The 26,434-nt window shown below is 42.8% G+C and overlaps 4 protein-coding genes across 5 annotated transcripts; 3 read left to right on the top strand and 1 right to left on the bottom strand.

Annotated features, from left to right (window-relative positions):
* Nucleotides 1-1,367: 1,367 nt before the first annotated feature.
* Nucleotides 1,368-4,589, bottom strand: yju2 (YJU2 splicing factor homolog). Its single transcript, XM_086182945.1, has 8 exons — nucleotides 4,431-4,589; nucleotides 4,018-4,118; nucleotides 3,575-3,719; nucleotides 3,358-3,492; nucleotides 3,080-3,261; nucleotides 2,790-2,934; nucleotides 1,825-1,993; nucleotides 1,368-1,713 (listed from the first exon to the last, which is right to left on the bottom strand). The coding sequence occupies exons 1-8, from the start codon at nucleotides 4,452-4,454 to the stop codon at nucleotides 1,595-1,597; spliced, it is 1,020 nt and encodes a 339-aa protein (XP_086039071.1). The 5' UTR covers nucleotides 4,455-4,589; the 3' UTR covers nucleotides 1,368-1,594.
* Nucleotides 4,590-6,158: 1,569 nt separating this feature from the next.
* LOC147246350 (cocaine- and amphetamine-regulated transcript protein) lies at nucleotides 6,159-6,921 on the top strand. The gene is made up of 3 exons (XM_086182334.1): nucleotides 6,159-6,293; nucleotides 6,382-6,462; nucleotides 6,619-6,921. The coding sequence occupies exons 1-3, from the start codon at nucleotides 6,159-6,161 to the stop codon at nucleotides 6,724-6,726; spliced, it is 324 nt and encodes a 107-aa protein (XP_086038460.1). The 3' UTR covers nucleotides 6,727-6,921.
* A 1,665-nt stretch (nucleotides 6,922-8,586) lies between these two features.
* On the top strand, nucleotides 8,587-21,087 carry LOC147246349 (microtubule-associated protein 1S-like). 2 transcript variants are annotated; one of them, XM_086182333.1, is made up of 10 exons: nucleotides 8,587-8,748; nucleotides 10,310-10,405; nucleotides 11,942-12,024; nucleotides 12,218-12,355; nucleotides 12,892-13,396; nucleotides 13,515-13,601; nucleotides 14,503-16,979; nucleotides 17,265-17,415; nucleotides 17,494-17,711; nucleotides 18,332-21,087. In XM_086182333.1, the coding sequence occupies exons 5-10, from the start codon at nucleotides 13,021-13,023 to the stop codon at nucleotides 18,485-18,487; spliced, it is 3,465 nt and encodes a 1,154-aa protein (XP_086038459.1). In that variant the 5' UTR covers nucleotides 8,587-8,748; nucleotides 10,310-10,405; nucleotides 11,942-12,024; nucleotides 12,218-12,355; nucleotides 12,892-13,020; the 3' UTR covers nucleotides 18,488-21,087. The 2 variants fall into 2 exon arrangements, with proteins under 2 accessions (XP_086038459.1, XP_086038458.1); XM_086182332.1 differs by having other exon boundaries at nucleotides 8,620-8,748; nucleotides 10,243-10,405.
* Nucleotides 21,088-21,944: 857 nt separating this feature from the next.
* On the top strand, nucleotides 21,945-24,484 carry LOC147246348 (growth arrest and DNA damage-inducible protein GADD45 beta-like). The gene is made up of 4 exons (XM_086183778.1): nucleotides 21,945-22,101; nucleotides 22,719-22,820; nucleotides 22,917-23,133; nucleotides 23,350-24,484. The coding sequence occupies exons 1-4, from the start codon at nucleotides 22,055-22,057 to the stop codon at nucleotides 23,452-23,454; spliced, it is 471 nt and encodes a 156-aa protein (XP_086039904.1). The 5' UTR covers nucleotides 21,945-22,054; the 3' UTR covers nucleotides 23,455-24,484.
* Nucleotides 24,485-26,434: the final 1,950 nt, after the last annotated feature.

Below are 26,434 nucleotides of genomic sequence, written 5' to 3'. Positions count from 1 at the left end.
CTGATCACAGTGAATTTAGAGTAACCTTGGCAAGACTCTGTTTGTGTATATCTAGGTTTTGAATTTACTCAGGAGATTTATTACTGCAGTGAATCAGGTTGTTAAGTCACTCTGGGTTTGTACAAGTGTGCCAGTATAATTCTGAGAGCTGTGGAAGATTTAGACAAGGTTCCTGACCTGTTTTTCAGACACTCATTCCCTTCCAGGGTGAAGTGAAACTGGTCAGCCACCCTTCCCTTGTTGAAGACCAGAGACCTGGATTTGGAAGGCTTAAAACTCATCCTTGCCCCCATGACGAGCTGTTCCAGCCCTGCAGATGTTGCAGTCACTTTGAGGTCAATGATGGAGCCTCTTATGGGGGGTTGCAGACTACCAGATCTAGACACTGAGCCTGTGCATTCATGCCACCTAAACCCTGCATTTAGAGGGCCCGTAGATGTTTTTGCCAATTGTGGAAAAGAATCTGCAGATGATGGTACACTTGGGCTGTGGGACCACGTCGTATTTGAAAGAGGAAACTGCTTTCTTCACCAGTGTTCGGATTCGCAAATGTTTTCAACCTGAGAAAACACACAGCTGCTTCTCAACTGGCTAGGATTCCCCCCTCCTCAGAATCAAAGTCAAGGTCATCAGTGAGAGACTTCATCAATATCTGCTTACTACCTGATTAACAGTTTCACCAGGTCGCATATCACCGTATTTTTTCACCGCCCGCTTGTTATTCTTGGATGCAGTGCTTCCAACTCACATCTAATCTGTAGTTGTTCATTCTTCCAGCTCGTCTTGGCCTCGAATACTTTTAACGTGATGAATAGTGTTCAGTGCTCCTGACCAACCACACCAGTCCTTCTCCACATCCAGAAACCGAGCAAAGCTCTCAGACGTCTCCTCTGATCAGTTTGGTCAAGGGACTGCGGGTCCTCTATTCTCACACCAGTTGAATTCCTTTGATCAAAGCGGGGATGGTGCTTCCTCCCATTCTGGCCTCATTAGAGAGAAACACTTGAGACCCGTGAGTTGATTGAAAAATCAAGGCCAAAGATAGGAATTGATCAAAACGTATCTAAATACACCTTAACACACTCACCGACCGTGACCCCTCTTGAAATGTTTCGGTGGTTGTTAGAGAGCGGGACCATCCCTCAAAGGTCCCTCTGGAGGGTTTGAGCGTGGCTTTTTGTCACAGCTCAGACAACAAAGCACAGCTTCTCCTAAACTCAGCTGTGAGAGGAGCACACATCCACATACACAGTATAAAACGTGTGTTTCACGTCGCCAGGAGTCTCGATTGTCAACCAATTAATTAAAATGAACATTTTGTACTCTGTGAATTGTGCGTCTTCTCCTTTAAGGACCCAAAAAACATTTTGTCGTTCCATTCTTTCGCCTCTGGAAGAAACATTTTATTAAGTAAATATTTAGATTCTTATTTTAGACTGAAATAAGAGTAAAATTGGGATAGGACATGACAATGACAAACAGAATTTAATTTACATTAAAATACAGATGGAAGGACATTGTTGTGCGATTGGATTTGGACAACAGAACAAACTGTTCTTGCTCTCAGTGTCCATCAACGTGTCACATCTTGCTTTCACTCGCTGTTGTTGCTGTCGCTGTCTGAATACGCGCCCAGCAGGCTGAGAGATGACGGCCCACTGGCCATGATGGGCTTGGGGGTGTTATTGGAGCTGGAACACGCTGCCTTTGAATCTGGGGGAGAAGATACAGGAGGCAGCCTGTTTTATAACATGCCGATTCTTGATTAAAGGTGTAAATCCAGAGTAGCAGTCAAAAGCTGGGAGACATGCTGATGTGTTTAACCTGTTGCTGAGGTATTACTCGCCGGCACTGCCACTGGACTGGGTTTGATGGCATCAGCTACAGATTTCTTTCGCACAAGGGATCCCAGTAGCCCTCCACCACCCAGCGTCCCCACACTCCTCTCCCAGCTCTCCTTCTTGGCTCTCTTCACTCCTCCAGCTGAAGCTGCCTGTGAAACACCGCAAGAGACAATGCACTGTTAAGGCCTTCCTCCCACTATATTATATATAATTTTATACGCTCTAAAGTAACATATTTCAGTCATCAAACAGCAGAATGAATGTGACCGGCTGTTTTGGTCATGGCCAAATATCGTTTCACAAAAGCTTTATTTGATGTCACCCTCAAATCTTGTTGTTGTTGTCATTTTTTTTGCAAGCCGAAAGTGATCATTAAGGAGGAGAGGGTGGAAGTCCTGACAATATCTGATATTATCGATACAAAATCAATCCCAGAGTAACCCCACCCTAAAATACACCCTGCTTTATTGTCAGTTTCACACTAAATGGGGCATAATTTACAAAATTAACATTATTCTGCGTTGAAGTGTAACTCGCGACTGGCCATAAACTCAGGTAATGAATCCAGAGAGGTGGGCTCACTTTCAGTAATTTTCTGACTTCTGTAAAATTAGGCTTCTTTCTTTTGTAGAGTTGCCTTCTACTGTACTGTCATTTTAACACAGGCATCATGCAGTTTCTCACGTAGAGCTTGTTAGCATGCTAATGTTAGCATTTGGCACAAAACACTACAGCGGTCCATCAAATTAGACTTACATGTCATAACTGTCTGAAGTCGTTTTTATCATCTGCTACTTCAAATATCATCTGTACTGTTCTGTAAAACAACATTCTGGCAGTGCGATCAAATAAACCATGACAAAGATATTCCACTGCTTTTTCAAACCAAACACTGAAGTGGCATTTTATTATTGAATTTAGGGCCCCTTGTTTGTTTGAATGTACCTGTGCTTCTGTGGGTTTGTCAGCAGTGAGGATGTCGGTTGGGTTTTCTGCCCTGGACTTGGTCGTCTTTGTGCAGCCGCTCTCCTCCTCACTGTCTGAATCCGAGTCCCTGAGTCTTTTCACTTGGACATGGTCCAACATCTCTCTGGGAAACACAGGAGTTTATTCTGATAAGAAGAATGCAGACGACTGATGGAACCTTTTTAGTCACAGAGGCACCGTTTAAAGGTTGCATTCATCAGTACACTTCAAATACGAAAGAATTCCAGGATTAAGCCTCTCTGACTCACTTTACTTCCCGCTCAAACTCTTCTTTCTCCCTTTCCCTCTCTCTCTTCTCGATCTCTCTGTACTGGTCGATCATTCCCTCAAAGTCCACCTGAGCCTGTCGCTGGTTCAACTCCTTCAGCTCCTGGAGGTTTTCCAACACTTCCATCTCCATCTTGGAATCCCGTGTGCGGTTCTCCAACACCTGTTACAAGAGCGGGAATCCATGACCTCCTCATTTCAAAAGTCTGGATGTTTTCACTTCGTGGCTTCTCTTTGTGACAAATGAATTCAGCTTTACCTTCATGGGGTTGTTCAGTTCCTCCTCCTCCCTTTCCTGCTGGACTCTCTTCTCCTCTTCCTCAATAATTTTCTCTGCTTGAAAGTTGCGTGTGGCCCCGTGCTCCATAGCGTAGTCTGTGTTCTCTGGGTCGGTCTGAGTTCATACGTGAAAATGTCTCAGAAACTGCACGTGCACAACACTACAGTCACCACAAAATTCAGAGTACAAAACTCACTTTGAATGTAATCTCAGCAAGACAGCGGGTACATTTGATGTAGAAGCGGAAGATTGGCAGGCCCATGTACAGTTCGTTCTGAACTGTCTCTTTACGGGCATTGAATTTCTTCCCCTTGTATATGTACTCACCACATGTTTTACACCTGCAAGCAAGCAGAGAGACATTAATGACTCCACGGCCACAGAGCTCTTCACAGGAACCACCCATGCCGTGTTCATGTCGTACAGTTTTAGCCCTGATTTCCCACTCATCAACAATTTCTGAATTTGACAAAATCTCAGATATCTATCCGGTGGGTTAAATAGCTGGATTAGTCTGTGGTTTTAAACAAATTTGTTTCTTAACCATGTATCAAAAGTACTTCTCATGAAAAATTGTGTAAAATTAATTCCGAAACGCTGTAGGGCATACAGACATGCAGAGATGATAGCAGGACGTACCTCATATTGAATGGCGCCATCAATCGGACCACATACTGTCGATCCTTAGGGAGCTTAAGTTTGGGGATTTTGGCCGGGTCAAAGTCTGGAGGGTAGTATTTCTGAGGGTAAAATAACACAGATGTGAGTTTACTACGTTTAAAATTTCAGTCTGTACTTGCAGTGACGTCTGTGACAAGATATCAATGGCTGAAATCATGACCTACTTCATTTTGAATTACCTACATGAGCGGTTGCAACAAAGTTAGCCGCTACTTCATAAGAGACAGATTATAATTAATAAAACCCATACCACATTAGCTACATGGCTAACGTTCGCCTAGCCTGCTGGTGAGTTCAGCTCAGACAACCGCAAAATACAACAGAATAACTAAAAAATATACTACAAGAAACTTTAGATTCTATATACTTACGTTCAAAACTTTTCTTTCAGACATTCTTGCGTGTGTTTAGTGAGACCAACAATCCGCGGAGAAGGATAGTTTGAAGCTCACTTTCAAACCACTGCTGCTGCTAGCGGAAAAACACAGTACACTTCCGGTTGTTTTTCTTCTTCTGCTTTTGTCTAAGTCTACATTTCCGTGATCCAAAATCAGCTACCGTCCCCTTGCGGAGGGAACGAGTAGTTTTTTTTCTTAAAAAAAGCTTTTTATTATTCATTTATTCGGAGATATTCAACAACAACGACGACGATGATGATGATAACGATGACAATAATCCTAATTTGCTTAGTCATTGAGTGTAAGATACATTTTCAGCACAGCAAGAAATCCTTACAGACGTTAACTCTCCTCCTGCTGCTCTTGTGTTGATTTGTATTGATCATGTCAAAACTGACATCAAATCTTGATCCCAAAATGATTAAACGTCCTTGAACATTTCTTTCATTTCTTTAATCTCACATGTCTTTAGATTCATAGAAGTGCTTTTGTTCAGCAACATCATTGTAATTTATTATCCCAATACTACGCTGAACTACATTCCTAATTGACATTTTCGCAGTGGCGCTTTACGATGCCTGATGCATTATTTCACACATGCTAATAATATCATCCTCTCATCCGGTTTTCCTCTATGTCTTGATAATTATTTCTTCTTTAATCTTTGATTCATGTCATTGAACAAGCCAGTGAGTTGTCAGTCACAGTGTATCATATAATAGTGTTGTAATGGGACCACACTGGCTGCTAAAGATATAAAAAGACCTACGATATTCATCCACTATAGATACTACACATACATATGAATATGTTTTAGCACAAACACGGATATCATTTCCATTAATTAATTCAACTGGAGTGAGTCACAGGCTTGGTAGATATGAGCCCTTCATCTTGCTGATCATTCATTATTTGCCTCTGTCGGGAGAGAATGGATGAGATCATGAGATCATGAACCCGGTGATGGGAGAGGGGGTGTCAGGGGTAAAGTGATTTATCAAAGATGTGGGGGTGTCTATGGTTAGTGTGTAGCATAAAACACACACACACACACACACACACACACACTGTTTTAGGGGTTGGTTCAGGTTTTTCCTGCCAAAGGAAATTGGATCCTGATTACAGATTGGTGTCAATGCGGGTCAACATGAGGTTCAAGCTTTATTGGACAGAGGTGACATGAGAAGACGGGTACAGACGAGTGGCAACAGAGAGGACACAGGGTTCTCTTTTTCTTCTTAAAAAAAAGCTACCCTCCACTGGATCTAAAAACATCATATTTATGTATTTTACATCAAACCTGCTGTGCACTGGTCTTCCTGTATGTGGTGACTCAATCAGTGTGACTCATCCATAAATCACGGCATGTTTTGTTGAGATGGTTTGCTCCCACGGATTGTGTACGTTTTTGCTCAATTTTTTTTCAAAGTCATTAATTATACAAGTGTGGGAGCTTTTTAATGAAAGAATATGAAAAGTAAACATCTCCCCTTCCTGTGATCAGTCAAAGATACAAAGGTGACGAGCAGTGTCACCCGTGTCACCATGTCCATGAATATTTCAGAGGTTGGCTGATGTCAGCAGCAGCTGTAAAGCGCTTATAAAGAGAGAGAACTCTCTAAAGGAGACCTGCAAACCCTCGAAACATCCAGGGAGCTTTCACCGACATCCTACCTCTCTCCATCGCCCCTCCTTCTCACTATGGTCAGTGCACGGGCTCTCCTCCTCGCCACCACCTGCTGCTGCGCCTACCTGTGGCTCGCTGCAGCAGAGGACTCATCGCTGGAGACGCGCTCGTTGGATTTTCCATCAAAAACCCAACAGGAGAAAGACCTGGTGAGCCACGAGAGACACGGGTAGACTGTGAATGAACGCCGCTGGCGACCAAATGATTTCATGTTTATATGTGTTATATTTTACATAGATTGATGCTTTGCAAGAAGTCCTGGAGAAGCTGAGGAGCAAAGACATGCCCTCAGAGAAAAAGCTTGGCTGGCTGCCTTCAGTAAGTCATGAAGATTCATCTTCTTATATCATAAATCTGCCTGTGGATGGAATGCAGTTGTTGTCTGGTAGTAACCACCAACATCCAGGTGAACTATATTCCATTAACTGTACATATCACATCTGTTCACATTCTTTTTTTTTTTAATCATTTCAGTGCGACGCAGGGGAGCCATGCGCCGTGCGGAAAGGCGCACGTATCGGTACACTGTGCAGCTGCCCCCGGGGAACTTCCTGTAACTTTTATGTACTTAAATGTTTGTGAAAGAAAGTGACCAAAAAAAAAAAAAAAAGAAAAGAAAAAATCACCATTCAGGAGTTTGGTGGAACAAAAATAGTCATTTGCTCTTTGAGGGCTGTTGTTTTTTTGTGTTAAACATCCACAAGTGATGTAGTCACAAGTGTTTTTTTTTTCTCGTATAATCTTTGAATGGGAAACGCTGGAACACGTTGGTTCTGAAGAGGATCAAAGGCTGTGTTTACCTGTTCTTTTTCTTCTCCGTGAAGCTGTTGAACTGTGCCGGCTTGTGACAGAATCTTGGATGGGTTTATTGGTCATCGGTTATTGAATTCCTGATGTTTTATTTGTGTTTTTGTCTGTTGTTCTTTGTGTTTTGGAGAGAAGTTCTTCTAGAACCGGTTTCTAGATGTATTTGTATCAGGAGGAGGTCAATAAGTCAAAAATGGATATTCAAGTGTCGGTGTGGCTGGAGCAAAGATGTTGCGCTCCAGTCAGCAAGTATATCTACTGAGCAAGTACTTCTACCTATGTTGAGTTCTAGTAAAAAAAAAAAAGAAAATCATGAAACTTAATGTAAGACAGAATGGATTATTGTCTTATCTTAATTAAAGAAATCTGAACAAGTACATTTTTCTCACTGCTCTGGCTGATTGTTTTACTTCTGACAACCTGATGAGATTTCTTTCGCTCGTAATGATTTCATTATCATACTTAAATAAACAAAATGTAGGTGTATTTATACATATTATCTGCCACTTCAGTTACCTCCCCAAAAACCTGAGTCTTGTGAACGACATTTGTCTAAATTCCAGTTTCAAAAATAATCCCCATGACACAAAATGAGACAGCGTCCCTTCACGTGTAGCACCTGCCTAAGATAAAAGGGCTAAAGCGTCAGCAGATTATTTTAGTTGATACATACAAAACATCCTGTTGAGGTTTTTTTTTTGTCGTTGTTGCTTGTAATAATTCAAATATGTGCCAATGAAAAGAGCAGAATGTTCTTGTTAAAATTTCATGACATAAGATTACATAAGATTCTATTATCCTAAAAAACAGAACCAAAGGGCTCCTATGAAGATGCTAACATGTTAGTGACATTTATGAGAAATTAGGCAAATATTTTCTGCAGGACCTCTTGCATTGTAGAAGAAATTAGATACGAGTATATCTCAAGGACGAGTCCATGTATCCTACAGATAAGGGAGTTTCATCATCATACTGCGCTCTTTTAAAATGTATTTATTTATTTGTCACGTTTTATCAGGGGTGAGCACTTTTTTTCCCCTTTGGCCCTGAATTCAAACTCAGTGATGGGCTGAGGGCCAAAAGCAAACATGATGTGATGTTAAAATGCTTTTGTTGTTGTTGTTGTTGTTGTTGTTGTTGTTTTTGTTGTTTTTGTATTAAACATTTCTTTCTTACATCACTCATTCCAGACTAATGTCCTGCTGCTTGATCAAATTATGAAAAAATACTTATTCCCAATGTTTCTATATGCATTCAGGATACTTTTAGATTCGTAAAATACTTTTGTTATTCGGTCTGTAATTTATTTACCCATTTATTTGCAAGCGTAAACCTGTATTTGCAGCTGTATTCATCATCAGCTGCACTTGTTGGTGCCCTGCTTCAGGCTGAACTGTATATCATGAAAAAGAGAAATGTATTGATTCCTTTCAGCCACTGGTCATCAATAATGCAGCGTCTTCCTACACGTTCACTAATGCGCGGCCGCATTCCAGCACAGCAGCTGTCATCCCGGTAATAAAAGAGCTGATGCGCTCGCTCTCTCTCTCTCTCTCTCTCTCTCTCTCTCTCTCTCTCTCTCTCTCTCTCTCGGCGCTTTTAAAATCCAATGACATCACATCCAAGTTTCCAACATGGCGTCCAGCCGGGTGCCGGAGAGGGAGGTCCAGGCGGAGCCCAGACGCGCTGCCACAGCAAACCTCGACTTCAGCCTCCGCAAATACTCCCTCCTCATCATCATAGGACGGACGGCTCACCCGGGACACACGGGGCCCATCTGCAGGGACATCGAGCGAGGTAGGATTCTGGCCTCTAGAGCCCCGCGTCGCTTTAAATATTGGGCTGAAAATCATATTGCTGCAAGTTCTCCTGGTCTGACTACCCGCGAGGATGTTACACTGACCTTGTTGCAGTGTTGGCGTGATGGTACACAGCCTAGTGACCGACGATGCGTCATCTGGTTCCCTCAGCATCACCTTCTCCCACAGCATCTTTAATTGATAGCAGTCTGCCTCAGTCTCTCCTATTAATAAGGAGTTTTGGGGGGGAAATGTTGCAGGGCGGATATTGGGTCAGACACTTGTAAACGACGCGCTGGAGTGTATTTATGTGCAGCAGTAACCGTGGATCATGTACTTGCACTGAAGCACTGAGATCATCAATCACAGTCGCAGTAAATCAGCATTAAAAAACAGTAGCCTGCAGGCTCGGAGACTGCAGGGATGAGAGATATTATCATCACCCTCTTCCGTCAATTATTAATATTTCATCAACTACCAAAACACCAAACGTCATTTTTTTCACGAGCTAAGACAAACACCCTTTTTCTGCTTTGTGGCGTTTTTTCTGATAATCAACCGTGTTTCTATTTTCCGGCAAACAGGAGGTTTTTATGGAAGCTCATTACTGCCTTATAGGAAAAAAAAAAAGTATATTAAATGTACCCTCGATGAAAAAAGAATAAAAGTTGCCATGTTTAAGTATAATCTCTTCGTTGAAAAAATTCAAAATTATGAGAAGAAATAGGAGTTTTACATATTGTGTAATTTTTAATTGTCCATCCATCCATTCATTTTCTATACTGCTTGTCCATTAAGGGTCTGGGGGGGGGGGGGGGGGGGATCTGGCGCCTATCCCAGTTGGCAAGAGTGGGGGGTTCACCCTAGACAGGTCGCCAGTCTGCTGCAGGGCACTTTCATTTCCTGCAAACAGGACATTTTTATGGAAGCTCCTTTCTGCCAGTAAAAGAAATAATATATAATATGAATGTTCATAAGATAAAAAGGCCTTGATAATAAAAACCCTGTAATGTGTAAATCAAAATATGTTAGATAAGAATTCAGTTAAAGTACAAATTATGACTTCTTTATGTTTAAAACAATCTTTGCATTGACTTCATTCTCCTTTTTTAAACTTTTAATTCTAATCCATGTAACTGGAAGATTTTATTTAATAAATAATGGCTTTTAATCTTACAACTATGGATTTTTAAACCACAGTCGTTTTAATCTCATCATTGTGATCTTTTTTTTTTTTAAAAAACAACAACAACAACTCATTGTGACTTCTTATCACGTATTTATAACTTTCTTTACCTGACTTTCATTCCTTTTAATTTAAAAAAAATGCTTTCCCCTCAAAACTTACAATTGAAATATTTTTAAAGTATCAAGGATCAATTTAATCTTATTTCTTTCCTTCACTGTCCTTTACTCCATAGATGTTTTCACTGCCCAGAATGAATCATTGAAGGAAAAGTTATTAAAAATGGTTATTTTCCATTCATACAAGACAGTGAATGTAAAGCGAGGCGTTGACGGAGTTGCAGCATGTGACCTAGCGCCTGCGATGTCTCCAGGTATTCGCTCCTGGGACGTGGACTTGAACTCTTGTAACCTCAACCTTCATTTCCAAGAATTCCTCTCCCATCACACGGCGTCCTTCAAGGGTGCAGGTAAGACACGGTTAACCGTTATCGCCCGTGACACGCTGTCACCATAGTAACTGACCAGCTTGGCCAGTCTTGGCTCAACAAGGAAGGAAGGAAGGAAGGAAAGTGGAGGAGCCTTTTGGTCATTGTTAAACATGGGTGGGTCCTCTGCACTGAAAACAATAGAAGGCCAGATCCGAGCCTTGCCAGCAGGCTGGATGTGTATGTGTGTTACAGTTGTTTTGTATGCAGAGCTAAAGACGACCAGGCACAGCGAAAATGTGACCGGGCGCACAAACATCCGAGTCAGAGCTGTGAAGTGAGGTGATGAACACAGACAGGAACGGGCACAGAACTCTGTTCACACAAGAACACAAAATGGAGGCCAGGGAGGTTTCCATTTATGCTTATTTTGAATTTTATGCGTCACTGTGCAGTTCTGCATGCTCAATTTTGAAACTACAACATATATAGAATGCAGAATTTGATTTAAAGGTTCTACTGCCTCTGTGAGCACGCTAACATCAGCAGGATCATATGACGCCGGTGGGTGAGAGAGCGGTCCGATGTATTTGTGTCAGTATTGAGAGTTTTATTTGTGCTGTTATAAGGTGATTGTTCCAAGAACACCGATGTGACAGTGTCAACAGCAATCAAGAGAGGTGGTTCCAGTGGTGCAAGTAGGACACAAAAATAAATTTAAAAAAATACATAAACTAAAGGTTAGGGAGATAAAATGGATCAATAAATGCATGGTCAGGAAGAAAATATTCTTAATAACTCGAACGTTTGATTGGTGGATGGCTTTCTCTGAGGTCATCGTGTTGCTGGAGTTGTATTCCTCCATGAGATTGGAGTTTGTTCTCATGAGGGATGTCAGTGACTGATGGACACTTTTCTGTTTAGACACTACCAGCGCGAGGCATGCGCAAGTATATATTTGGCATTGGTGCGAGGCGAAAAGTTAAGGAATGATGAAAGTCATTGTAGTTTAGACTGAGGTATATCTACAGTATTTGATGAGCCAGCAAGTTGAAATTTTAAGCAAAACCGCAAAAGACAACCCCATGGAAATGGACAGATGATCACCAGAGTCCCAGTGTCTTCAAAAAAGTTGCCGCCAGTCCACTCAGAAGATGAAGTATTAAGACTGGGTGGAAGTAATGAACCCAACAACAAGAAGAGTGAAGCTGTCATTTTACCACTCTGCTGTGATTGTCAGCTTCCCTCTGAGCAAACAGCAGAGTGGTGGTCTGGTATTAGTCAGAACGTGAGGCTCATCCAGTTCCCCTCAGTCTGGACTTGCACTCATGATTGAGTAAACTTGGCATCTCATCCTCAGACAGGCTCGCTGACTCAGCTGTTTCGCTTTTTCTTTCCTCCTCTTCACTCAGGAAGTCAATCCTTCGCCCAGTTCGCTCTCCCTTTGACTTCCCTTTTGATTCGCTTCGGGCCTCCTCGCCCGCCTCCTTTCAGCTGTGACCGTCCCCGTCTCCTGTTTCCATGTCTGCCTGTCGCTTCGTCTCTTTCTATCTCTTCTTTCTCTCTCTACCTCCTCAGGGCAGAAGTGTTTTCGTCACAGTACCAAAGTGTTGGACACTCAGGTGCTGATCAGTCCATCTCAGGAGCAGGTCCACTCAGAGGTGAGGGTCTCAAACTTGGACATCAGGACTAGTTGATCCAGCTCTGTGTACCACGCTTCTCCTCATTACTCATCTATTACTGCTCATCGTTTTTTTTAACACTTCCTGATACAAAGCTCAGTCTATATTTTGAGAATTATGCATCTTCCTTTGCAAAATAATCCAGGGTTCTGTCTCCATCTTGCCTGTCCAGGTGTTTGCTCTGCTGTCCCGGGAATCAGCTCATAAACTGTTGATCTTGGCTGGACAGAGCGAGGAGGACAGCGGAGACCTCCTGTTCCACCGAGGGCTGTTCTCACCGAACCAGCTGAAGCAAATCCTAACAGAACAGGTACAATAACGTCTCAAGTACAAGTTTAAGTTTACTTTAGAGCTGCAACTAATTCACGTCAGCTCAATCAGTCTATTTTGTGTATGAAGTCCTATCAGCAATACAAAATCCAAGATATTTGATTAGCAATAGATAATACGTAAGAGGGAAAATCTGTGTAAACATATATTTTCCCTGAACAGAATGCATATCTGAATTTTTGATGGTTTTTTTTTAATATTTGAAAAATTCTCACAGAGTTGGTAAGTAAATGCTTTGTTTTGGCACAGATGAGAGCACATATGTTTCAGGCTTCTGTGATTAAGTTTGTTTGGAACGAGATTTGAACAGAAACCTCACATAAACAAAAACATCTCATCGTGCTCTTACCTCCAATATGTGTTTAGCTACCTTAAGTTTCTTGTTCTGGACTGACTGATATCGATGCACGTGCAATCTAACTGTGGTGAAATGATATCAGCTGATATGGCTGACTTTAAAGCATTTAATAAAAAAATTATTTTTGGATGCATGCTTAGGAAGTGCTCTGTCTTTAGTTCCTAGATCAAGACAGCTCCTTGCTTCCCTCCTCCAACCTCAGCCTGACTCTTAGCTGCCCCATCACTGGCCGGTGGGGGAAGACCCTCCAGGGAAACCAGCCTGTACCGGGTCCTGTCACGCTCCACATGAATCCCCCAGAGGTGCTGCCTGCCATGGCGGCCCTGGGGGAATTTACTTCCCTCATCTCTGGTACGCTTTGCCCCTCATCGCCATTTGAGCTCCTGCCTCCTCCAACCACCGTGGGTTTCCTGAAGCTGTCCCGTCCCTGCTGCTATGTGTTCCCTGCTGGCCGCGGCGACTGTGCCTTTTTTGCTGTGAATGGGTTCACAATGCTGGTGGACGGTGGTTCTGATGCTCAGGCGTGTTTCTGGAAACTTGTCCGCCACCTGGACCGAGTTGATGCGGTTTTATTGACACACATTGGGACAGAGAACCTCACTGGGGTCAACACTTTCCTGGAGAGGAAGGTGGCAGAGTTGGAGTTGGCCTCTGATCTCAAGGGTAAGACAGCATTTGATAATCAGGCAGGAATCAAATGCAAATGTTCTGTGGTGATCTGAAGCCGTTTAGAATACAAATATCCTCTTTGTTTGTGTCTTTTCACGCTGTGTTTGAACAGAGGACCCGTCGAAGAGACTCATCTCCCCAGAGCTTGGAGTTGTGTTCTTTAACGCCCCCAGCAGGTTACAAGTGGAACAGCAGCCTAGTGAGTGACTCATTCCAAACCCACACTCATACAGTACACAACTGAATAACATGATTTAGGAGGAAATATAAGCTAGCTGCTAGTATCTTTTTGCTAATCATGTACATGTACAAGTAGAAGCAGGTATATTTGGATGATAGTTTTTGGAAGATGTGAAGTATTTTACTTCCCTCAGTGACAAACTTTTCCTAAACCCTCCACAACCAGGTGGCGGTAGATGTTTTGTTGTCTTTGGATAGAGCAAAACCAGGTGTTTCAAGTCTTTATGCTAAGCTAAGCTAATAGCTAATGACTCGTGCTTCATATTTCTAATACGGATGTGAGAGTGGGATATGCCAGCTTTGACTGGGTGGGTATTTTCTGACATTTTTAATGACTAACTTGGTGTTAAAGAGGGTATGTTTATGTGAGAGACTATTTATACCGTTATTTGTAAGAATTTGTGAACATGATATGATCGTTTATGATCACCAGTGCTGGTTTGCTTGTCTGTCTGATTGTTACCAGAAAAAAAAAAAAAAGAAGACAGATGGATTTTCATGAAATTTTGTAGGTAGAAACCAGAAAGTTGTTGGAGTTGATAGAATTTATATCAAGGAATGATTAATTACATTTTGGAATTTGATTTGGATCTGATGACACATCACCTTGGTGGAGGGATACGCTCTGTGAATGCGCTCTAGTTAGTCAATGGGTTCAACTGTACATCTCACAGGCTCCCGTAGTTGTCACGGATGTTTAAGATTTTTTGCACATTAACTATTCTCCAACTATCACTATGACTCCCTGCCAGTGACCAACTCATCAAAATAATACTTGACTTTGTCACCAGTCACAAAATAACGCTGCAGGATTTCTAGACACAAAATAAAGTAACGTGAGTCTGTCGTCCATCTTTCAGGTGTGGACAGTGTTCTGAAGAGCACCAACCAGGCAGCTTTGACCCTGAACTTGTTAAAGAAGTTAGATATCAGACCACAGCCGATGTTTCGACCACAAGTGACCCCCATTGAGCCAATAACCCTTTTCCAAAAAATGGGAGTGGGACAGTTGGATTTATACATCCTCAACCCCAGCAAAAATAGCCAGGAGTACCAGACATTCATGGAAAATTGGCCTGATGGAGTGTCATCAGTGTCCAAATCCCTAACTCCTCCTCTCCAGGCTCTTACGTCAGTGTCTGCACTGCTCGTTTGGCACCCAGCGTGCCCCCAGGAGAAGGTGGTCAGAGTGCTGTTCCCTGGGGTTACCCCACAGGCAAAACTGCTGCAGGGGCTTGAGAGGTTGAAGACCCTGGCTTTCCTCCAGAAACCAACAGTGACCACTGGGGACCTAGAGGGGCTGGGGGAGGACAGAAAGAACAAAAGAACAGAGAGCCTGGACAACGGCAGGCAACAAGGGAAGGAGGCTGCATTCAAACATGGGAGGGAGGGAAAGGAAGTGAAAGATAAAGGAAAATTGATCAATGGAGTTGATTCAAGAGAGGCAGATAAAACCAAAAATAAAGAGACGGGTGTGAAACAGAAAGCTACTTTGTCAGAGAAGCATGTTTCAAAGAAAGGAAGTGGTAAAGATGGAAAAAAGGAGGGAAGGATGAGTGGTAGAGAGGAGAATGGTGGTGGGAGGAATGATCTGGGCAAGAAAGAGGTTCTCGCTTCCAAACCAAAGAATGAAAATAAAACAAAGCTCAAAAAAGAAGCAAAAAACGATTCCAAAACAGGTATAAAAAAGACAAGAAAACCATCTGGAAAGGAGGCAAATGATGGCAAGAAGGTTCACCTGAAGTCTGAAATGCAAAGTAATAACTTTACAAAACCAGACAACGAAACAGGGTTAGAAATACTAAAGCCCAACGGCCCTGATACTGAGCAAAACACCTTAGAGAAAGAGTCTAAAGAGAACCCCTGCAGTTCCAAAATGTCTACCCCTGAAGACATGACAGCTGATTTTCTGAGGCTCCGGGAGGAAGCTGAAAGAGAAAAGACACAGGTGCAAACAGCAGATAAGCAGAAAAGCGACGAGGCAGCACTGGAGGAAAGTGTTGAAAGCTTGAGCAAACAAACAAATCATCAAGTTGCTGATACACCAGGTGAAGAAGCAGCAAGTGGCGCTGGTGTAACAGGAGAAGAGAGTGGTGATAATGGAGTGCCAGAAAGTGCTGGGAAGGCAGAGATAGCTGATCTGCAAACGGGAACTGGTGCCAAACCAGCAAAGATTGTAGGATTCCCATCGCCCTTAAACAAGGCGCCAAAGAATGAGCGCACTGTTCAGCTAGATTTGACCCCCACTGAATACACTCTTCTGGACGGGGCTTTGCGAAACAGCCCTCCCTCACGTTCCTCTCCGGAGAATCAGGCTGCTGTCAGCCCTGATGAGGAGACCGTGGAACCAGCTTCCCCTGACTCAAGGCCCAACAGCGCAGGCCATACGCCCTACTGTCTGTCCCCAGATGATGTGTGGTGTAACAGGGCCGCTCTCAGTGGGTTACACGCCCAGATGGGTAACTTGGAATCAGCTGATATCACCCAGCAAAATAGTTCAAACAGGCAAAACGAGGGGCAACTATACCAGCCCAAAAGTGCTTCGGAAAGCCACACAAACCCCAAAGAGAAGCATCTAAGTTTTCTCTCTCTGGGTCCGTTGAAAGATGGATGCTCTGACCCGTCTCCATCTGTGGCAACCACCACCACCACTACACACTCAATGCCAGCAGAGGTGAGCTCACCTCAGTCCACAGAGGTCGATGAATCACTATCCATGTCCTTTGAGCAGGGGCCAAACACCGGGAGCCAGAGAGAGGCGGATGACGCCATTCATCTCTCTCACTCCAACGGGGGTCATTTTGTTGGGATGTCTTTACCGATGAAGAAGACTCTTCGATCTGTAGGTCAGGGCTCAGAGATGGGACGTCCTCCAGCTCCTAACACCCTTCATTTTGAGACATCAGCTCATGACGTGGACTTATGTCTAGTTTCCCCCTGTGAGTTCAAGCATTTCAAACCACCTGACACCAGCACAGGTCCTAACGAGCCCACCAAGGGGGGATATGGTCCACAAAACCATGGCAACAACAACAACAGCAAGGACATGTCACCCAGCGAGTCAAACGCCCCCGTGTGCATGGAGGACTGCCCGTCCACCACTGCAGATGGAGTCCTGGACTCAGATGAGGATGATTCATGTAGTGAGCCGACTAACTCCCGTCATGACCTACACACATGTCAGGCTCTGCCCCCGGACCCTCCTCCAGCTCCCCTCAGGGATAGTCCACCCCCGGCCCCTCATCCTGATGCCTCCATGCCTGTTCCTCAGTCTGACTCTGATGCGAATGGAAAAAGAGTGAAAACCTCTGGCATGCGTGGGAAAAAAGCTCCCGGGGTGAGTTTATTATGTTAGCATGAATGAATTATTGGTTATAATAGATAATGAAGTCATGTTGGAGTGTATTTAGGCTAAGTTAGTATGTAAATGGTTTTACTGTAGCAAAGGTATAACCGCTCATTTGTGATAGCACATCCCTGAGTCAAATATAGCATTGCCTCCTCAGTCTTAGTGACAGTTTAGAAGTCAACGCTAAAATTGAATCTACTCCAGGGATAATAAGTGTCACAGCACTTAAGTGTGTTAGTGAAGCAGACCTTGAATAAAATGGAATTTTACCAGATTACCGAAGGCCCCCAGCGACCAGGCTCAGGGAAAAGCAGGACTGGGAGCCAAAGCGGAGTCGCCAAGGGGAAAAGGGATACTGCTGCATCTACGTGCACGCCTGCCTCCAGCACCCGCTCAGCACCAGCAAAATCCTCATCTAACCCAGGTATGACTGCTACACGCTTCCTGGTTTCTTTCACCTGCCTGTGTCTTGGTATCACCAGGAGTTTCTCCTCTGTCACAGGCTCTAAGTCTACCTCTGCTGATGAGGTCAGCCTGTTTGTGGACCTGGCCTATATTCCCTCCGGAGCCTCCTCTCCAACGGTCAATGTGGACTTCTTCAGATCGGTTCGGTCCTCCTGCTACATCATCAGCGGCAACAGCGTAGAGAGGGAGGAGCTAATGAGGCACACGCTTGACGCTCTCCTAGATGGCAAGATATCCTGGCCTGACCCCATGCAGGTTGATACACACACAAATGCACAGCACAGTGTGAATTATCATGTTGTGTGGTGTCTGGGATCTGTGACTGTGCCACCTGAAGTCCATTTATTTCCTACTGAGACCTCCATGATCACTGATGTATTACCTTCTATTTATTTTCATTCCATTATCCGCTGGAACCCAATGAACAATCTAACAGGCTAAGAGAGTCCATAGGCTGTTATCTATCCCTGTATATTAAACAAAGTTATGGATTCTAGACGAACATATGAGTTGGTGAAGAAAGAACTATATGGACTTCAGCACATCACGAATGGGTGCTTGGTCAAAGCAGGAGTTTTTGTTTTGTTTGTTTTTTCAGGAAAAGACCCTGCACACCAAGCTTGGTGAGGGCCAGTTTACACCAAAGATTCATAACGAGACCAGTTGAAACTTGCAGCTATTTTCACTTTGTCTGCAATGTTCTGTAACTTGCCTCTTTACACCCTTGAACCTTTCCCCGAAACTGTTTTGTCTTGTCTGAAATTAAAGATAGATCTTGCAAAATCCTATCCAACAAAGGTGCTCGAGGTCAAATGCAAGAAACTGATAGAAATGTCCTTCTTTTTTGTTCCTCCGTCCTTTTCTCTGGTGTCCAGGTGACAGTGATCCCCACCTTTGAGTCTGCATTGATGCAGGACTGGTACCAGCAAACCTTGGAAAGACAGAAGGAGCTTGGAATTATTGTCCTGGGATCCAACAGCACCGTCGCCATGCAGGACGAGACTTTTCCCGCCTGCAAGATAGAGTTCTGAGGGCTAACTGCAGGAGACAAAGACTAGGAGATAAAGAGGGTGGGGCTGAATACTTGCTGAGTGTTAGGAAAATATGAGACAATAAGTGCTGAGTGAGAAAAATAGTTTAAACCGAGCAAAGGAGAATTATGGGGCAAATAAAGAATGAAGTTGTCCCATTTTGAAGGAACACAACCCAGTCTGCAACTACATGGGACGTTCACCCTGTCCCTGCTTTATTATTCCTTCTTTGTGGGCTGCTTTTACACTAAAAAAAGGACCCTATTTCCTTAAGTCTCAATGCCCTGTTTTTCCAGGGACAGCATCCCCGGGGGGATGATTGCATGAGTTATTTTGTCCCATGACCCTGTGCAACGCAGGAGAGGAGAACGCACTGATTGCAAGAGAAGCTCGTTGGTCTGCGCACATGTATTTCCACAAGAAGGCAGATGTTGTTGATGAGTCAGAATAGTTGAGTACATTTGGTTAAAGGCACTATTTGCGGGAATTTAAAGAGCGTCTCAGACTATGCCAGCTACATCCTCACAGCAAGTGCGTGCTTGCTTCATTTTTTTCCCCCAGTAGATTGGTTGCATTGCATTTCTTTTATTTATTTATTTATTTTTTTTTTGCAGAATTTCTAAACAAAACATAAAAACGTGTCCATATTGTAAAAAAAAAAAAAAAGAAAGAAAGAAGTATTGCAGTATTGCATTGTGCCCTCGATGAAAAAAAAAAAATCACATTCACAGTGTATAGTCGGGTGTTTGTAGTGAGCAGACATGAGACGAGCTGTGCTGCGTGTTGCTGTAACAAGTTTTGTTCCACTGTGGCTTCACTGAGTAAACTCGGCAACGCTCGACTGTCAAGTGCGCAGTAACTGCCTGCTGAATCTGAGAACGCCTAATCTGTGTTGGGACAGATCCGTCAAAAGGGATTAGCGGATTAAATGTAATAGCATTACAGCGAGCGTTCTTAAAAGGATGTTGCTGTAATTGTAATCAAGCGCTTAAAAATCATCCTAATCACGAATCAGACGCTTTTGTAGAGACGTGTGTTGACGTTTAAGTCGTTTTTTGTTTTTTGTTTTTTGCACAGAAATAGTTTCATCACAGCGACGACGGCTTTTCAACGTGTGGTCTGTGTAGAAATTCAATAATATTAAATGTGATTCATAACGGGATCAAATGAATCCCGAAAAAGAACAAGAAAAATCACATGAGCAAACTTTTTGGATTAAACGCAGCACCCTTTATTTTACAGATTCGAAATTTGTTGAATAACTTCCAAAGTTTTGACGTTCATACCTGAGATCGAGACAAGTTTTCAGCGGTGCTCCTTCGAGTTTCAGTGCAGCTGTGTAATTTCACACACAACTGGATGATTGGAAATAATATATTTCCAGTTCTGTTCTCAGTAGTGTAGCAGGAGGACAAGCAAACGTTTTCTACAAGCATGTAACTTAACGCAAATAGCATAAATGTTTGAATAACGAATATTTACATGGCTTTCAAAGAAACTCTTCTACGTCGAACAAAATCCAGACCTGAATTAACACCTGATCATAGCAATTATACCTCAACTTTACCGGTCAATGAAAACAGCATCACCTGTACACTTTGAATGACTTGAACGAATCTGTAACGTGATCGATGCCAAGAGCCGATTGTCGGCTCGCGTTCATCAAGAGGTGATTTAATCAGATGATCTCTGTTCACCCTGAGAGGCCTCAACTGTTCCCTCGACATCACATCATGACATCACAAAGACACCACCGACCATTTTCACCTCCGTCTGAATGCCGCCTCCAAGTGCAGAGGGGGGAGAAAAAAAAAAAGAAAACGTGATTTGATTCGCCTGTTAATTATTTGAAAGGTATTTCACAATCGTATAAATGCACTGTTAAAATGTCAGGCTTAACGTACTAATCTTGTGATGGGTTTTGTTTTACTTTGTGCCATCATCTCACTTTCACTTTCTGTATGGACTGAAACTCATATGTGGTCCAACCTGAATCCATCACAACTCTTCCCTGTAATATCTTTTGTCATCGAAAAGGCTCCCAGACAAAACTACAAACTGGAATTAGAGGAGTTAATAAAAAAAAAGAGAATTACTTAAAATGAACGGTAACTGTATGTATGCACGTGTAAAACAAATGTTATGTTGTTTCATTCATGATATTCATGAGGAGAGAAAGGGTCGAGAGAGGCTGGAGGCAGAACAGAGGACGGTGGAGTGAAACTTTCACTTTGTAATTGTAAGTACATGCGTCAGTAACAGTGTCACCGTGTGGGTCAGGAGGCGGAGGGAAATGTGAGAATAAAGAATGCGCATCACAACCAAAGCAGGCTGCTGAAAGTCTTTTAAATGTTTAATTACATTTCCAAACAACCTCACCCAGAGGTATTTTCTTACGAAGAAACTTTTTTTTTTTTTTTAAAGGTTGGCGTTTTCAAAGATGGGCTTGTTGAATTTGCTGAGAAGGTAAATATTCCTGGCAGCGAATTTAAAGCTATTTGTTTAACATTCGATGATCCAAATATACTGCAGATAGAGAGTTACGTTGGTTTTTTTTGTTTTTTTGTTTTGAGTATTTCGAGCGAGACTCTCTTCGTGATAGACACAATTTTGATAAGGAGAATCCTTGGTGAGTTTATAATCCAGGGGAGACATTTTAACATTTGATGTAGCACAGAAATAAAAACATCAAATGAATGCCAAAGATATTCTATTCAGATCTTAATGTAAAAATCAGTCTCTCTCTCGGGTTTAAGGCAGTACATGTTGTTCCCTTATTCAGCCACTAGATGTCAGCCATAATTTCATAATCACCATTTAGTTTCATAATCAGTTTTATCACGGAAACTTGGGATGTTTTGGAAAAGATGAAAGCACCTGTTGCAAAACTGCGAGAGACCGAGAGGCTGTTTTTCACTTGTAGTCCCTAAACTGATGTTACAGTCACACTAAAAATAGAAAACAGACTTTATCATGGGATATTTATTGATAACGATAATGAAGTCATTTTAAGCATGAAAATAATAGTAAACAGATCAAATATAGAATTCAGGACAGCGTTGGTCGTCATCGTCAGCGTCATCTCCTGCCATAAACTTGTAAAAACAGAGGTTAATTAATATCGACGCAAAAAAAAAGCATGTACAGTCACAGACGTGCATAAAACCCGTGAATCGATGCGCAACAATAACAAAACCACCATGAAAAAGACTACGTGCAGGTACACGAGGACAGCACTTACAGGTTTTATTATCATAAATATTATTATTATTCTTGTTATTATGAATGCAGCGTAACGTCACGCAGTGCGTCAAGTCAGACAAAGCAATGAACTTCGGTGTAAAAGCGTCACTCCCCTGCAAAAGACAACAAGCAAATCCCACTGAGATTTTCTTTGAGCCAATGACAAAACCGGTGTAGTTTCGGTCCCGCCCCCCCCCAGTACATATGAAGAGTGAGACTCTGACGTCGCCAATAATAAACGCCGCTGACTCCCATGTAAACACTCGATCCGCCGAAGGAATACTCAGATATACTCACTGGAATTATATTTTCTTTTTTGCAATCATGATTCCCGAGGAAGGCTTTGGCTCCAGCGTGGTGGTGGATAACAGGTGAGTTTTCCGGTTCTTTTCCACGCAACTTTTCCGGCTTTCTTTGCTATATGGACGTGAACATCACGAGCTCGCGGTCACCTGCTGCTGTAATCTCGTTTGAGAGCTTCACCTGCAGATATTTCAACCATCAAATAGAATTTAAGAACATAAAACTGCAACTTTTAAACATCGAATATTTATAGTCATTGTAATCATATTATGTAATCTTCTACTATGCCTGAATCAGTTGTAACTGATTGCATAATACTGCAGCCTACATGAATGTGCAAACCAAAATATCCACACGTCACTCCTACACCTGACGTGAGCGGATACCCTATTGAAAACTAATCTTAAGCGCTTTTTGTTTGACTTATCTCACTTATTATTAAGTTTTAATTTGAATATTGGAAATATTTGATTCATTGCATACTCAAAAATAGAGATACCAGTGCTTGTCAGCTCACTTTCTACACTGTCTGTTTGTCAAAAGGTGCATTTCTGCACCGATATTTTGAGGAAACAATTGTACCTTTTGAGGGAACACTCAAAAGTGTGCCCACAACTGTTCTTGTCATGTACTTGCGTTTTGGGTGTGATAATGGCGTAGTAACTATCGTTTCTCACTCTTTCAGGATGCAGTCTGTAGGTCTGGCTCTGGAGGAGTTGCTGGTGACAGCTCAGAAACAAGACTGCCTGACCGTGGGCATCTATGAATCAGCCAAACTTCTCAATGTGTAAGTTAGATGTCATATTTTTTTATTTCCAACCCTGCATTCATCTACCTACCTATAAGTCATCACGTTCTGCCCATCCACCCCCCCCCCCCCCAGAGACCCTGACAGCGTGGTCCTGTGTGTTCTGGCGACTGACGACGAAGCCGACGTGGCGATGCAGATCCACTTCACCTTGCTCCAGTCATTCTGCTGCGACAGTGGCATCACCATCCTGAGAGTGTCGGGGGTTCAGAGGCTCCGACAGCTGCTTGGTGCTGTAGATGCCAACAGAAACCAAGAAGAGCATGGAGACTTCCACTGCATGCTTGTCACGGTACGCAGACACAGCAAAACTGTCTTCTATTATATAATTCAAAGGCCAAAGTTTCAAAAATACGCAGCAGAAATATTTCAGTTGATGAGAAGAGGTGAAGAAGCTACAATCACACTTTTGTCAGTGTCTTCTTTTGACCTTTTCAGTGATTTATCTGTCATTTCCCACATTTGAGTTTGAACATGACTTTGATGTTGTTAATGTTTCCCCCTGCAGAACCCCCAGGCGGATCATTGTAGGCTACAGGAGGTGGGGATCTACTGCCAAGAAAGCCGTCGTATCGACCAGTGGGTGCCTGAACTGGTCCTACAGGAACGCTGAAGAGCCCTGAGGCTAAATTACACGAACACACTCACACACACACACACACACACACACACACACACACACACACACACACATGCACGCCAACGAATACAGGATCTCTTCCTGGGTTCAGTTAAGGACAAACTGAAGGATGTGTTGCAGCTCATGCAGAAACAGACTGAAGTGGATGGGCTATCCGGGCAGATGTGAAGCAGGAACAAAGACTCCCATTCAGGAAACACAGCTGGAGAGGAGACTGCTTTCTAAATTTTGCACAAGATGAAGACAGAGAAGCAGAATCCCGCTCCTCCGGGCTACGTTGCTTTTAGTCAAAAATAATCTCAGTTGTGTGCTTCTTTTGGCCACTCAGTGTTTATGAGGTGTGATAGTCAAAAAAAGAGGCGCAACACCTCTTAAACACACACATTCTACACACCCCAGCTGGTATCTGGGAGACCTGCTCGTGTTTGTGTTCCTATGAAGTGGATGGGAATGCTGCAATGTTGAAACTATGCCAACATTCCTGTGTATTCCGACAAGGAAGAATTCCTTGGAGAGGCGTGTGCATTTGAATGTGTGGTATGCATGTACAATACTCGTGTCTTTCTTTAGAAAAGACTGGGCGTGCGGCCTGTTTGTGTTCTTGAAATGAGCAGCTGGACCTGCGGAGGAATCATCTCCATGGAAACTGAAATGGAAATGAGTTAAAGTCACACAGGGTTTATTGGCATCCTGGGTCCAAAACAATGAAAAAAGGACTCAGAGTGTGATGTATTTTGGTCTGATGAAACAGAATGAGCAACATAATGAACTATGTGATCATATATATATATATATATATATATATATATATATATATATATATAAAGTCTTATTTTACTGAAAACAAACCAAATATTTGTGCCTTCAATAGTCTTTTTTGATAAAACCCTGTTAAGCCGATATGACTCATGCTGCACAAGGTGTTTGTTTGTTGTTGGTGTTATTTATGGTTTAATTTTGGGCTCTGTTAATTAAGTCAATAAATTATTTTCTCCAGAATTGATTGAATGCCTCATAAAGGGTTTCTGCTCAGATGTTTGTGTAATCTAGTAGGAATGCAATGACCCATTTGTGTCACAGACAAAAAATTCAAACCTGCCTGACACAAAGCCTCCGATATTAGCTGGGGTTTCTTCTTGTGGTGAGTCAAACTTGATCTGGGGTGGAGACAGAAACTCGTCGTTGGCACAAACAAGCAAAGCAAGCTGACGCTGATCTGCTGTGCCTACAAGTTCAAGGGGAAACAACTAATTACCTACTTTGCATGCAAAGTGTGTGTGGATGCTTTTGTGTAATAATGCAGTCAAACTTGCAAATGCATGTCCACGGAGGGCTGAGGCATGTTAAATTACTCTTGGGTGTAACCCCACCCATGAAATGGTATTTCCACATGCTCAGGTAGCAAGATGTTCCTGCAGCATCCCCCCTCTGCCCTCCTTTAGCTTTGTTTGGCACTTCACTCCACCCTCGCCTCTCACATGTTCGTCCTCAGCTCTGAGCCAAAGCAAGAGGAGAGGGAACATTCAGGCACATGGACCTCCCATTTGTTTACAATCTGCTGGACAGGGGTGTGACCAGGGAAGGGACTGATGTCTGATTGGCTTAGGCTCCTCCGCCCTAATGCTTACTGGCCTCGACTAGAGGGAGGGGGGGCTGGGGTTTGAAACTTGGAGGAGACCCGTGACTGTTGAAACTGGCAGTGTTTCGCAAACAGGACAGAAGACTTGAAATGAGGGGATTTCTATGAAGTGGGAGGCTTTACCTCTTTGTTTACATTGCATGCACAGTGTAGGTTCTAGTCTTTGCACTGCACAGCATGTTCCTTGTGTCCAGTGAGCATGTGTGCCCATGTGAATGTTTGTATCAGTTCAACCAAAACTCCACCTTCCTGCTTGGACACCACAAAAGAAAAAAAACAAAAAAAACATAGAAAATGTAATATAATAAGGGAGGCTTCTGTCTCTCTGTGTGTGTATATACTGTATTCCTCAGTCACACCCAGACAGACACACGGGGGGGGGGGGGGGTGTTTGGCATGGGTACTTACATAACTGCCACTAAACATAGTCTGTACAAAGCTGATCTCAGAGGATGAACCCCTACTGATAGTTTCTCAGCTATGCAAGATTCAAATACTGTGTTTGCTTTGAGCTGATCGCTTAAAACAAAGTGAGTGCTAGCTGCCAATCACTAGCAAAGATTTGCTTATTCTTCCAAGCAAACACTCACTCTGTCATCGCCTGACTCGCATCATTTAAAAAAAAAGTAGTTATTATAGTTATTATTATTATTATTATTATTGTAGTTATTATCAGCGCGATGTTCAGACATTTAACTAGCTTGTCCAACAGCTGTTGCTTTATGCAGCTATCCAAGATGGCAGGCCTGCCATCGTGCAGTAACGGGGGTCACCAGCGTCAGCAGCATTCATCCTCTGGGAACTAAACTTCATCTCCTTTGACTGTGAGAGACACACGAATAAAATTTGTGTGATAGAATGTTTGTAGTTAATTTGAAAGCCTTGTGTACAACCATGACACTATCATCCATCCGTGCAACTAGCGCGGCTAAAAATAAAACTGACAGAATACTTATATCATCTTTTTATTAATGTCATCTACTTCTCAATATCATCTTTTTTTTTAACAGCAATATCCACAAAATATTAACAGTGTGCAAGAAAACATGAGTTATGGCACATCAGAGAACAGTTACAAAAAATAGATATATTTTCTTCATAATCAATCAAGGCAAAAAGATACATATACTGTATGCATACACAGGAGATCCGAACATAAAAGATGAGTTTCGGGAAGGGCTCAGAGCTGATTCAGCGATATCTGATATGAACGTCCAACAGAGAGGAGCTGCACTTCTCCCCGCATCACCAGAAATGGTTTTCACCAGGCATGCTTGGCCTCAAAACGCCAGTAGATGTCCACCCGAAGCCTTA

The sequence above is a fragment of the Aulostomus chinensis genome, chromosome 17 (assembly GCF_037954235.1).
Source record: "Aulostomus chinensis isolate RoL2024-O1b breed Wild chromosome 17, RoL_Achi_v1.0, whole genome shotgun sequence".
Lineage (NCBI taxonomy): Eukaryota > Metazoa > Chordata > Actinopteri > Syngnathiformes > Aulostomidae > Aulostomus > Aulostomus chinensis.
The sequence above is the reverse complement of the archived record's forward strand: the minus strand, read 5'-3'. Positions and strand labels throughout refer to the sequence as shown.

What these genes read in the sequence shown, in the direction of transcription:
- yju2 (XM_086182945.1), bottom strand. Translation starts at nt 4,454, where the DNA reads ATGTCTGAAAGAAAAGTTTTGAAC. An exon ending in ATGGCGCCATTCAATATGAG is followed by an intron (nt 3,720 to 4,017) that starts GTACGTCCTGCT and finishes GCTTGCTTGCAG; the next exon opens with GTGTAAAACATGTGGTGAGT. An exon ending in GAGTAATACCTCAGCAACAG is followed by an intron (nt 1,714 to 1,824) that starts GTTAAACACATC and finishes CTTCTCCCCCAG; the next exon opens with ATTCAAAGGCAGCGTGTTCC.
- LOC147246348 (XM_086183778.1), top strand. Translation starts at nt 22,055, where the DNA reads ATGATTCCCGAGGAAGGCTTTGGCTCCAGCGTGGTGGTGGATAACAG. An exon ending in TCAGCCAAACTTCTCAATGT is followed by an intron (nt 22,821 to 22,916) that starts GTAAGTTAGATG and finishes CCCCCCCCCCAG; the next exon opens with AGACCCTGACAGCGTGGTCC. An exon ending in TCCACTGCATGCTTGTCACG is followed by an intron (nt 23,134 to 23,349) that starts GTACGCAGACAC and finishes TTCCCCCTGCAG; the next exon opens with AACCCCCAGGCGGATCATTG.
- LOC147246350 (XM_086182334.1), top strand. Translation starts at nt 6,159, where the DNA reads ATGGTCAGTGCACGGGCTCTCCTCCTCGCCACCACCTGCTGCTGCGCC. An exon ending in CCCAACAGGAGAAAGACCTG is followed by an intron (nt 6,294 to 6,381) that starts GTGAGCCACGAG and finishes TATTTTACATAG; the next exon opens with ATTGATGCTTTGCAAGAAGT. An exon ending in AGCTTGGCTGGCTGCCTTCA is followed by an intron (nt 6,463 to 6,618) that starts GTAAGTCATGAA and finishes TAATCATTTCAG; the next exon opens with TGCGACGCAGGGGAGCCATG.
- LOC147246349 (XM_086182332.1), top strand. Translation starts at nt 10,300, where the DNA reads ATGTCTCCAGGTATTCGCTCCTGGGACGTGGACTTGAACTCTTGTAAC. An exon ending in AGGAGCAGGTCCACTCAGAG is followed by an intron (nt 12,025 to 12,217) that starts GTGAGGGTCTCA and finishes TTGCCTGTCCAG; the next exon opens with GTGTTTGCTCTGCTGTCCCG. An exon ending in AGCAAATCCTAACAGAACAG is followed by an intron (nt 12,356 to 12,891) that starts GTACAATAACGT and finishes CTCTGTCTTTAG; the next exon opens with TTCCTAGATCAAGACAGCTC.